General features: G+C 53.9%; 2 protein-coding genes across 2 annotated transcripts in view; one reads left to right on the forward strand and one right to left on the reverse strand.

Annotated features, from left to right (window-relative positions):
• LOC115547960 (uncharacterized) overlaps positions 1–4,215 on the forward strand; it is a 5,038-nt gene extending 823 nt beyond the window's left edge. Inside the window, exon 2 of the mRNA XM_030362485.1 lies at positions 812–4,215. Coding sequence (XP_030218345.1) covers positions 821–3,154 — 2,334 coding nt within the window. The 5' untranslated portion in view covers positions 812–820 and the 3' untranslated portion in view covers positions 3,155–4,215. The remainder of the gene's footprint in view (positions 1–811) is intronic.
• A 1,275-nt stretch (positions 4,216–5,490) lies between these two features.
• brwd3 (bromodomain and WD repeat domain containing 3) overlaps positions 5,491–12,128 on the reverse strand; it is a 30,261-nt gene continuing 23,623 nt past the window's right edge. The window contains exons 35-40 of the mRNA XM_030361498.1: positions 11,360–11,500; positions 10,848–11,000; positions 9,902–10,074; positions 9,161–9,288; positions 8,734–8,865; positions 5,491–8,565 (exon numbers count right to left, since the gene is read on the reverse strand). Of these exons, the coding sequence (XP_030217358.1) occupies positions 7,526–8,565; positions 8,734–8,865; positions 9,161–9,288; positions 9,902–10,074; positions 10,848–11,000; positions 11,360–11,500 (1,767 nt within the window). The 3' untranslated portion in view covers positions 5,491–7,525. The remainder of the gene's footprint in view (positions 8,566–8,733; positions 8,866–9,160; positions 9,289–9,901; positions 10,075–10,847; positions 11,001–11,359; positions 11,501–12,128) is intronic.

Here is a 12,128-nt window from a genome sequence, read left to right on the forward strand (position 1 = left end):
CATGTGGTCCAATCTTTAAAAACAACTCACAACACAACAGTCGTGCTGCGCTGAGCGGCGGTTCTCGTCTTGGCCACCAGAGGCCGCTGCTCAGGCTGCTGGGCAGATGCATAATATTAGGTCCTTCAGACTTAATCCCATTCAGTTCTTTATGGAAACAACATAAAAATAAGAGGGAGGATTTAGAAAAGTTTAATAAATGACAATAGCTATCTCCTCTCTGCCGCAGTTTTGCAGCAATTAAATCTACAATTACATTTTAAACATGTATTTTATTTACCTTTAGACAGTTGGTATTTGTCTTTTGAACCTCTGAATTAAACAATTCCCTAAGCTTAAAACAACAAAGCTACATAGACGGATGCAGGGTTAGAGTTAGAGTAGAGGTAGAGTTAGAGTTAATCATTAACTCATGTTTATCCACGTGTCTGCTGCATGAAGGCGTTGCAGTGGATTTCATCCTCACTGCATTTAATAGAAACAGGGTTCTGCAGATATGCTAAAGATCGGTTCTCCTCTCCCTGGGAAGATATACTGTGACACACGCAAGTGCCAGCGATTTATTGGTCCTTCACTATGGGAAAGAGTGACATCCCTAAAGAAACAATGCATTTCCTTTGTAGAAAAACTGCAATACCTTTAGAGAAATACTGCAATACCTTAAGGGAAACACTGCAAAACCTTAAGAGAAACACTGCAATACCTTAAGAGAAACACTGCAATACCTTTAGAGAAACACAACAATACCTTTAGAGAACCACTGCAAAACTTTTATACGAAAATTGCCTTGAACCTTGTCATTACTCTCCAGGTCGAGAAGATGGATCTCCAAGCTGACAAGCGGTTCCACAACCTGACGGTGGAGCAGGTCCAGGCGCTGGACCAGGTGCTTACGGAGGTGCTGCCCATCTACGGCCGGGGGAACTTCCCCACGCTGGAGGTGCGGGCCAAGGACATGATCCGGGGGGTGCGCGAGCGCCTGGCCGAGCGGAGCATCGTGGTGCGCGACGTGCGGCTCAACGGCGCCTCGGCCAGTCACGTGATGCTGCGGGACAACGGCCTCGGCCGCCGCGACCTGGACATCGTGTTCGGCGTGGACGTGCCCCGCCAGGAGGACTTCCAGGTGATCAAGGAGGTGGTGCTGGGCGTCCTCAGGGACCTCCTGCCCTGCGGCGTCAACCGCAGGAAGATCACGTGGCTCACCATGAAGGAGGCGTACGTGCAGAAGATGGTGAAGGTCTTCAACGAGCACGACCGCTGGAGCCTCATCGCGCTGTCCAACAACCGCTCCCAGACGGTGGGCCTCCGCTTCGTCAGCTCCCTGCGGCGGCAGTTCGAGTTCAGCGTCGACTCCTTCCAGATCATTCTGGACCGCATGCTGGAGTCGTACTGGGAGAGCGACAGGAAACAGGAAGGCCGGACGGAGCCGAAGGAGGAGAGGTCGGCGGGTCTGGATCAGCGAGTCTTGCCGCAGACAGAGGCGGCGGAACCTCTGATCGCTCCAGGTCAACCTGAAGCTGAGGGAAGGGACTTAACGATGGAGAGGGGAGGAGGAGACCAGTGGGAGAGCCCGGGTGACGCTGGGTCTGAGAAGGATCTCCTGGAGCCGTTGGCAGAGCCTGTGAGTGGACCGCCTGACATCCAGCAGATGGCAGAACCGGAGAGTGCTGGATCCCAAGGGACTCAGAAAGAAGTAATGGTGGAAACGATTAGAGATGACCCATTGGGAGAGGTTGTCCAGTTAGATATTGGGGGGGAAAAGGTGGAGGAGGAACCCAATCAAAGAAAGCCTTCTTTGGTTCCATCGTCCGCAGACGTCATGGACCCTTTGCCGAAGCAGGTCTCTCGGAAACCACCGAAGACCGAAGAGTTGTTTAAGTCAGAGTCTTTGATAGAAGCGACTGCCCTGCACCCAGAAATATCTCTGAGCGTAGATCCGGGTGTGATCCAGGTCCAACGTAAGGAAGGTGCTGGATCCAAAGCAGGTCCGTCCGTCCTCAGGATTAACAACGAGTCTATCCTACAAGATCCAAGTCTGGAAGGTTCCTTCCCTCCTCCGGCCAAGAAAACCTGCAGCAGCTCCCAGGGCGCCGTGCCAAAGTTCTGTCCTTCTCCGATCCTCCAGAGGAAGATGTCCCGCAAGACCCTCATCAAGTCCCCCCCTCCTCCCCCCCCCGAGGAGAAGTGGTCTCTGCTGACGGAGATGACCACACAGCTGTTCCCTCCCATCGAAATACCGAAGACCCTGCAGCCCCGGGCGGACGGCGTCGAGGACCACCGCTCCAGGTCCCCTTCCCTTCCGGACCCCCAAGGCTCGGGACCCCTGGTGGAACGTGTCGCGGTCGGCCAGGCGGGTCCCTCACCAGAAGTGACCGTCGTACCACAGAGTGCGGAACACAGGCACAACGACCCGCTCCCCTCGACAGAACCTCTGGACTCCGCCGCCGCCCCCCGAGGCGTCGAGTCTGCAGCCCCGCCGACCGGGCTGACCTATCAGAACGCACCGACGGACGTGGCGGCGCCCGCCGCCGGCGTGGGGTCCTCCTGGGCGGGGGTCGGAGGTGAACCCCTGGTCACCGTGGCGGCGGAGTGCATGTACGGCGACTTCCAGCAGGCCATGAACCACCTGCGGGGCCGGCTCATCGCCACCCACAGCCCCGAGGAGATCCGGGGCGGGGGGCTGCTGAAGTACAGCGACCTGCTGGTGAGGAACTTCCGCGCGTCCAGCGAGGCGGAGATCCGCTCCCTGGAGCGCTACATGTGCTCCCGCTTCTTCATCGACTTCCCCGACGTGGCCGTGCAGCAGCGCAAGATCGAGGCCTACCTGCAGCGGCACTTTGTGGGCGGCGGCGACTGCGAGGCCAGCCGCTACGACTTCCTGATGACGCTGCGGCGGGTGATCGACGAGAGCACCGTGTGCCTGATGGGCCACGAGCGGCGACAGACGCTCAACATGATCACCGTGCTGGCGCTGCGGGTACTGGGCGAGCAGAACGCCATCCCCAACACCGCCAACGTCACCTGCTTCTACCAGCCGGCGGCCTACATGGCCGAGCCCATCTTCAGCAGCTACTACTTCCCCCAGCCCCAGCCCCAGCTGGTGTACCACCACCCGTACCCCCTCCATGTGCAGCTGCCCTCGGGCCTGGTGTAGCGCCGGCGGCACGGCCCTTCGCATGTCCGCTGCACAGGGTTGCATTGTGCTTGAAGCCCTCATGGGTTGAGGAGGAACTGGCTAGCATGGGCGCAGTTATGTGGAACGCTTTAACCCAGCTCCTGTCTGTCTGCACGGGCTGAGGACTGGGGAGCGCTGGGACAAGGAGGTATACTCCAGCAGCTCTTTTGTCTGTCTGAGGGGAGGGACGGTTTCACTGCGAAGGAAGACGGTTGCTATTTCGGCCGGGCTTTGAAAGAACCACTGATTGAAGGGTTCTAGTGTGTGAGGCGCGGAGCAACGGTCCTCAGAACCTCTGAAGGAAACTCTCTCGTAAGATACTTGATAAGATGGTCGCGTATCAATTGAAGATGAATTTAGCTAATCAATGTTTAAATAGGTTTTGAAGCCCATACATGCCTACTTGAGTATATGGATGCATACTCTAAGAAGAATCTTGACTTATCTTAGTGGAGTGGTATCAAATATACATATGTCAGCATGTATGTTTACTGTATAGGAAAAATAGATAATCCCTACTTTGTTAAGAAATTGCAAGATTTGTCTCTCGTGCCACAAAGAAGTTGGTTTAGTCTCTTTGTTTGTTGTCTTGGTAGATTCGATTTTGCCAACTTTCACCGTAGTCATTTTTAATAGATATCGTCTGTGTATTAAGTGTTGACAGTAGTTATGGAAATTGTCAATGGAAAATGGGTGTGAACACATATCAAGATATGCTCCTTCTTTACTTTGTTCCTGTTCGTTCTCGTTCTTCACTGTGCTCGTGTGTTTCGAGCACAGTGTTAATGTCGATGGTTGTGAGTGGTGACTACGTGTCGTTGGGTGTTTACAGGTATATTCGTCTTCCGCCTCAAGCGTCTCCCGCTGAGTCCTGCATTATGTATTCTGCTCAGAACTTCCGGTCCTCAGATCTGAACTATACTTCATATTTGTCACTCAAAGACATTGGTCCATCTCATCAACTTTAGTGTGCGGATTTCCAATGGATGGTTTGGGTGTGGTTTGGTTGTCAAAGTGATAATAAACACCGTCAGTCAGTACTCACCAGATAACTCAATTATGCTCACACTAAGTTAAGTTGTCAAGCTCTACTTTAAGTGTAAAGTTAAGTGGGGAGGCAGCCTGCTCAGCAAAAAATTGAATTCCAAGTTAGATTATTGAATACTAAATTAGGAACCAAGTTATTTGAGTGTTTGTGCTATGTAAAGTTTAGCTCATGTGCTGAGTAGAGAGAAGTTTAAGTGCCAAGTAGCGATGCGTTTAAGAGATTCCAAGTAGGAACCGATAACCGGTTTTAAATTTCACCATAAATGTTAAACTCCTGTACGGTAATGTACGATCTATTCATATCAGATGAGGACCTCAGACCCTCACTACTAAGACCAGCTCAGCCCCGGGTGGGGGGGGGGGGGGGGGGGGGGGGGGGGGGGAGGAGGAGCGGGTCCGTCCAGTTCAGGCTGAGGAGCTCTGTCGGGATGGATCCAAACCTGGAGAACGAACACAACTCTCTGCTGTGGGAAATCCATGGCTCAGTGGGATCCGAGCAGAAATACTGAATCCATAAAGTTCCAGACAGAGGAAGGCTGACTACGTCATGAGGCTATCACAGCCTGAGAGCTAAATATACTCCCACTGGAACCTTCACCTATGATCAGTCATAGTAATAGTCCTCTTCAATGGGAGGCTTTGACTGAACATGTTAACGGGTGACGGCTCATAAGGGACAACATTGTGTGTGCGTCATCTTTAAGATAGAAGTAATCCACCGATTTGGAAGTGCAGGCCTATGAATTTCCACATTTGCCTCACACATAATTAAAGATTATATGGCATTAGTGGAAATAAACCATTATCTGTATTGACCCAGTAGTCATAAAGACAAAAAAAGTGGAGGAAAATCATTTGGTTAACGTTTTCACCGGCCAAGCACCGTTTCACTCCTCCGCACCGCAGAGTTGTTTGTTGTTTAGAGGTACGTCTAGAACACAAACACATTGGATCGTAAAACACGCAGCTGGGTTTCTCTCCACGTCCGCGCGGCCATTTGTCAGAGTGTGTTCTGACGCGGGGAGCAGGATGAGTCACCGACCAGCACACAAAATGGAAGAGAGAGGAGTGCTCTCAGAGTGAGGGTGAACGAGTGAATCAGGTACGGAGCGCGCAGACCCCCCCCCCGGCCTGCACGGGGGTCCGGACTTGTAAACGATGGCATAAAACTCCCCGGAGCGGCACCGGCGTGTGAGTCAGAGGACCATAGAGACAGGGATGAGGAAGAGGTTGAGGTATCGCCACAAAAAGAGACGCAGAGGCCGGCCTACAAGAGATCAACTTCTTTATTTAAAAAAAAAACACAGAAAAAAACAACTAATATACAATCATAAAGTGTAAAAAAAGAAAAAAAGAATATTAATCACTGAAGTTTATTTCACCTAAATCGATTGAGTCACTGAAAGGGTACCCCTACAAACGCCGTAGATCATCGTATGAAAATACAATTCCAAAGCAATAGTCGGGCGTTGTTCTCACACCACACATAAAGAGCAACGAAAGGCTGACTGTACATCCCTGACTCTATAACCAAGCTCTGCTGAAGACGTGTGGGAGCACCACTCATCCACTGACGCTACTGAGATTACATTTTGTAGTTGGAGGTCATCCCCCCCCCTCTCTCTCTCTCTCTCTCTCTCTCTCTTCTACCGCTCGCACCGTCGCAGGGTCAGAGTCATGCTCGTGGGCAACTCAGAGGTCAGAGGTCAGAGATCTAGGGTTGACCTCTGAGGGCAACGAGGAACCTGATTGGTCGCTGAACCGGGTGACATCACGGGGTCGCGACCACAAGGAAGAGTTCATGAGTTTTTTTGTGACGGCGCCGTCAGCAGCAGGCTCTGTAGGTACCTGCTGCAGACGCTCTGTAGGTGGAGCTCCGGTACTCAGTGTGCTGGTGAGGTGGAGACGATGGAGAGCGCATGAATGAAGGAGAAGGAGATCAGCCTTCGGCTTATAAAACTGATATCCTCCCGACAACTTTATTAGCCAGCTGCCAGAATGATTTAGTGTGCAAAAACAAAATATTTAGTATTCTCGTTAATGAAGAGGTGTTGAGCGCGAGGGACACGACAGCGCTGACAGAGGAGGAGGAGAGGAGGAGAGAGGAGGTGAGAAGAGGAGGAGAGGGGTCCACGGTTGGGCACCAGGGAGGGCGGAGAGAGAGAGACGGGGTCTCGGAAGAAACTTTCAACCGGTGATGTTGAGAGAGTAGGATACAGACCAGATCAAACAAGAACACGAGGTCTCCCATGTACCAACCAGACGAAGGGAACTAAAGGAGGAAGGGGACGAGAGAGGGAGTGACACCCGGGCAACATGGGACTCCACACGGTGGAACGGACCGGTCTAACGTCCACTGGCTCAGGAGGAAGAGACGGCCAGACCCCGGTCCCGTGAAGACCACCTCCAGGACCTAGACCCCCCCCGGGCCCGTGAAGACCACCACCAGCGCCTAGACCCCCCCCGGTCCCATGAAGACCACCTCCAGGACCTAGACACAGCCAGAGGCAGAGCTGGCTGAGGGAGAGACCGCTGCTGTGACGATGTAATGTTTACCTCGAGGCTAGAGAGACCGTGGTCGTGACGATGTAAAGTTGACCTCGAGGCCCACCGGGATTGGAGCCAATGGCAGAGTAGATGACATCATGCCCTACGCTATGAGGGCCCCCTAGAGACCCCGCGATGACCCCCACGAGGTGATGAGGTTTGTGGCTCAGCAGCACACCAGAGGAGCACAACAACAACAAAACACACGCTGCAAAAAAAAAAAAAAAAAAAAAAAAATTGAATGAGCACCGTTTTGTTTTGGCACCTCCCGCCTTTCTTTGGTGTCCGGGGAGCGGAGCGAGGAAGAGGAGGAGGAGGAGGAGGAGGACATAGGATCTACAGTCTGGAGGGGGAGGAGGAGGAGGAGGACATAGGATCTACAGTCTGGAGGGGGAGGAGGAACGGTAGGGCAGAGGAGGAGGTAGCAAAGAGAAGGTAAAGGAGGGGGGGAATGAGGAGGGTACGATGAAGAGGAGGAAGAGAGGAGGGCAGGTGGCTTTGCTTTTTGTTGTCCCCCACCCTCCCGTCACCCTCGACGACGGCTCCTTGGCAACAGACCTCATCTGGAGCACCGGCCGTTCGCTGAGTCGTGACTCAGCCCGTATATGTATATATATATATATATATATATATATATATATATATATATATAAAAACACAACAAACGGTTATCCCTGCAGTGGAACCCAGAGTCTGGGGGTCAGGGTTCAGAGGTCAGGGGGCAGAGGTTAAGGTCGGGGGGTCAGAGGTCAGGGGTCAGTGGTTCCAGCCCATGAGGTGGCTGACCCGGGCCTTCTCAGTCATCTTGCGTACGCGGCCCGACCGCGACTTCCCAAGGTTCAGGGGGTCGTCCTTCGACCTCTGACCCTCGTCGTCCGACTCGTCCACGTACTGGACCGTCCGGCGGCCCTGGTTACGGGTGTTGACGCGGGCCGACTTGGAGCGCCGGGGCCTGCTCGCGCCCCCCGCCGCTCCTCCTGCGGCCCCCTGCTCCGACTCAGACGCCTCCTCCTCTTCCTCCTCGTCCGGCTCCTCCTCTTCGTCAGGCTCCTCCTCCTCATCGTCTTCGCCAGGGTCCTCTTCATTTCCTACAGCAGCGGCTTTCACCTCCTCCGCCTCTTCCTCTTCTTCTTCTTCTTCCTCTTCTTCCTCCTCCTCCTCCTCATCCTCCTCCACCTCTTCTTCCTCCTGCTGGGGCTGCAGCACCACCTCCGCCTCTGCGTCCTCCTCTTCTTCCTCCTCATCTCCCTCTTCATCATCATCCTCCCCCTCTTCGTCGTTCTCCTCTTCCTCCTCCTCCTCCTGTTGCTCCTCCTCCTCCTCCTCCTCCTCTTCCTCTCCGGCAGACTTTACCCTCGCCCTCTTGGGTCTCTGTGTGGGCGTGTCGGGTACCGCCTCTCGTCTCCGTTTGGTGGCGGCGGTGATTGTGGCAACCGCCTTGTTGCCCCTGGCGACGGCAGCCGCCCGGACGGCGGTGCCGCCCTTGGCGTGAGGTCGCGACGGCGGGGGAGGGGGCGGGGCGGACTTGGGGAGGGGAGGAGCCTTGCTGTAGTCGTGGTCACAGCCCTCCACGAACTTCTCCGTCTCAGAGTCGGAGCCGCTGTCCGACGAAGACGAGGAGGAGGACGAGGAGGACGACGACGACGAGGAAGAGGACGAGGAGGAGGAGCCGGAGGAGGAGCGAGAGGAGCCGGCGGTCGCCTCCTCGCTGGCCGCCGCCGTCGCCGCGGCCGCCAACGCCGGGCGTCTCAGGCTCTGTCTGGAGCCGTTGCTAAGGGCGACAGGCCGCTGGGGAACTGAGACACACAAGATGGTTGGTACAACGACGACGACGACAACGACGATGACAGACGATGAACGAGGAGCGCGTCGCTCTATTGAACGCTGACAGGAGCATCGGATCAACAACGGTGAACAAAAACAGAAAGTAATGCATTTAGGGAGAGCTTTTTATTCCCAGGTACCTGTTCTCTTGGCGGGGGGCGTGGCCCGGCTGCGTGAGGAGGTGGTGGGGGGCGGAGCTTGGCTGGCTGAGGTGGAGGAAGAGGAAGAGGAGGGCTGGCTGTCTTCATCCACCTCCACATCGCTGGGGGGAGCTGTGAGAGAGAGAGTGAGTGAGGGGGAGAGAGAGTGGGTGAGGGGGTGAGTGAGTGAGAGATGTCGGAAGTCATCAGATGAAAATAATACGCAATGCATCATGGGTAATAGTTTGTGGCGCTCTAGACTACATAGGGCACCAGATCTGTGCACCAAATCACGCTACTATAAAGGGAAGGATTGAAGGTTTGTGGACACGGCCCCGAAGACACAGGGGGCCACAAACCGTCTCCGTATCACTCATCATCATCCTCCTCCTCATCATCTTCATCACCACTACCATCCTCCTCTTACCCCGGCGCGGCCGTCGGGACGAGGACCGGCTCTTCTTGGAGGAACTCTCGCTCCGGGCCCTCGACTTGTTTGGCTTCGACTTCGACTTCGACTTCTTGGTCTTCCCTGACTTGTGCTTCCCTTTGGGGCTGGAGACAGACAGGCAGACAGACACACAGAAAGAGAGAGAGAGACAGACACACAGAAAGAGAGAGAGAGACAGACACACAGAAAGAGAGAGAGAGACAGACACACAGAAAGAGAGAGAGAGACAGACACACAGAAAGAGAGAGAGAGAGACAGACACACAGAAAGAGAGAGAGACAGACAGACAGACAGACAGACACACAGAAAGAGACAGAGACAGACAGACAGACAGACAGACAGACAGACAGACAGACAGACAGACAGACAGACAGACAGACAGACAGACAGACAGAAAGACAGAGAGAGAGACAGTCGGGAAAAACAGAGAGACAGTCGGACACACAGAGACAAATAGAGAGACAGTCGGAAAAAACAGAGAGACAGTCAGACACACAGAGACAAACAGAGAGACAGACACACAGAGACAAACAGAGAGACAGTCGGACACACAGAGACAAACAGAGAGACAGACGGACACACAGAAAGAAACATGGAGAGAGAAACAGACAGAGACCACAGGGCGAAGGTTATACGGCGAGCTTTACATGTGGCTTATCAAAGCCCCCCCCCACATCACATATGGGCGGTCTCCAGTCGCGGGCGGGGTGGGGGTACCTGGGGGGCGGGCTCCCAGGAGAGGAGCTTCCTCCTGGGCTGTGGAGCCTCTTCCTGTAGCTCAGCCTCTGGCTGCTGCGCCGCTGGTTCTGGACGGCCGACTTGTGGTCCGAGATGATGGAGATGATGCGGCTCTCGAAGTAGGCCGACAGGCTCAGAGTCATGGTGTAGATCTGGAGGGACAGGAGGCACAGTTCACTCTGATATAGTCTCCCTGTAGCTCTAGAGACAGGAGGCACAGTTCACTATAATAGAGTCTAGCTCTAGAGACAGGAGTCACAGTTCACTCTAATAGAGTCTAGCTCTAGAGACAGGAGTCACAGTTCACTCTGATATAGTCTCCCTGTAGCTCGAGAGACAGGAGGCACAGTTCACTGTAATAGAGTCTAGCTCTAGAGTCAGGAGTCACAGTTCACTGTAATAGAGTCTAGCTCTAGAGACAGGAGTCACAGTTCACTGTAATAGAGTCTAGCTCTAGAGACAGGAGTCACAGTTCACTGTAATAGAGTCTAGCTCTAGAGACAGGAGTCACAGTTCACTCTGACAGAGTCTAGCTCTAGAGACAGAAGTCACAGTTCACTGTAATAGAGTCTAGCTCTAGAGACAGGAGTCACAGTTCACTGTAATAGAGTCTAGCTCTAGAGACAGGAGTCACAGTTCACTGTAATAGAGTCTAGCTCTAGAGTCAGGAGTCACAGTTCACTGTAAGAGTCTCTGTAGCTCTAGAGACAGGAGTCACAGTTCACTGTAATAGAGTCTAGCTCTAGAGACAGGAGTCACAGTTCACTCTAAATCTGAGTCTCGGTGTCGAGTAACTAACACACCGAAACACATCTAAATAACTTTGAGCTAAAAGTTAAAAGGAAAGAGGATAGAATCATTGAAATCCTCTGAATGGGTCCACAGAGGACAGCCAGCCAGACGGTCCGAGGGGGGGGTCTCCTACCTGGGACTTCTTGTTGGGGGTGTAGGCCTTGGAGTTGGTGAAGATGAGCCGCACGTCCTTGCTGAACTCCATGGGGTTCTCGTAGTTCCCGCCCACCAGCGTCTCCGACACCGTGCTCAGGTCCATGGGGGTGTCGATGATGTCCCGGTAGTCCTGGACACACAGAGTGAGTGAGTGAGGGGGTAAGTCTTACTGAGTAGAGTAACGTGTTAGCAGTGAGTGAGTCTTACCGGGTAGAGTAACGTGTTGGCAGTGAATGAGTGAGTGAGTCTTACCGGGTAGAGTAACATGTTGGCAGTGAGTGAGTGAGTGAGTGAGTGAGTGAGTCTTACTGAGTAGAGTAACATGTTGGCAGTGAGTGAGTGAGTGAGTCTCACTGAGTAGAGTAACATGTTGGCAGTGAGTGAGTCTTACTGAGTAGAGTAACATGTTGGCAGTGAGTGAGTCTTACTGAGTAGAGTAACATGTTGGCAGTGAGTGAGTGAGTGAGTGAGTGAGTGAGTGAGTCTTACCGGGTAGACAAACAGGTCGACAGGCTGCCTGAAGGGCTCTGAGTCCCGGCTGGTGATCATGTGTCTGATCAGGTCTCTGACCTGGCCCTTCCACGCGTTCACGTCCAGCTCCACGCCCCGCTTCTTAGAGCTGGAGGAGGCCTGGGGAGACACCAGCACACGGGTTAGTCACCGGGAGACACCAGCACACGGGTTAGTCACTGGGAGACACCAGCACACGGGTTAGTCACCGGGAGACACCAGCACACGGGTTAGTCACCGGGAGACACCAGCACACGGGTTAGTCACCGGGAGACACCAGCACACGGGTTAGTCACCGGGAGACACCAGCACACGGGTTAGTCACCGGGAGACACCAGCACACGGGTTAGTCACGGGGAGACACCAGCACACGGGTTAGTCACCGGGAGACACCAGCACACGGGTTAGTCACGGGGAGACACCAGCACACGGGTTAGTCACCGGGAGACACCCGCACACGGGTTAGTCACCGGGAGACACCAGCACACGGGTTAGTCACCGGGAGACACCAGCACACGGGTTAGTCACCGGGAGATACCAGCACACGGGTTAGTCACTGGGAGACACCAGCACACGGGTTAGTCACTGGGAGACACCAGCACCCGGGTTAGTCACTAGGTTAGTAACTAGGAGACACCAGCAAACGGGTTAGTCACTAGGAGACACCAGCACACGGAAAGTCACCGGGAGACACCAGTATACGGGTAAGTAACTAAAATACACCATCACAGCTGTTAGTAACTAGGTT

The sequence above is a fragment of the Gadus morhua genome, chromosome 7 (assembly GCF_902167405.1).
Source record: "Gadus morhua chromosome 7, gadMor3.0, whole genome shotgun sequence".
Classification (NCBI taxonomy): domain Eukaryota; kingdom Metazoa; phylum Chordata; class Actinopteri; order Gadiformes; family Gadidae; genus Gadus; species Gadus morhua.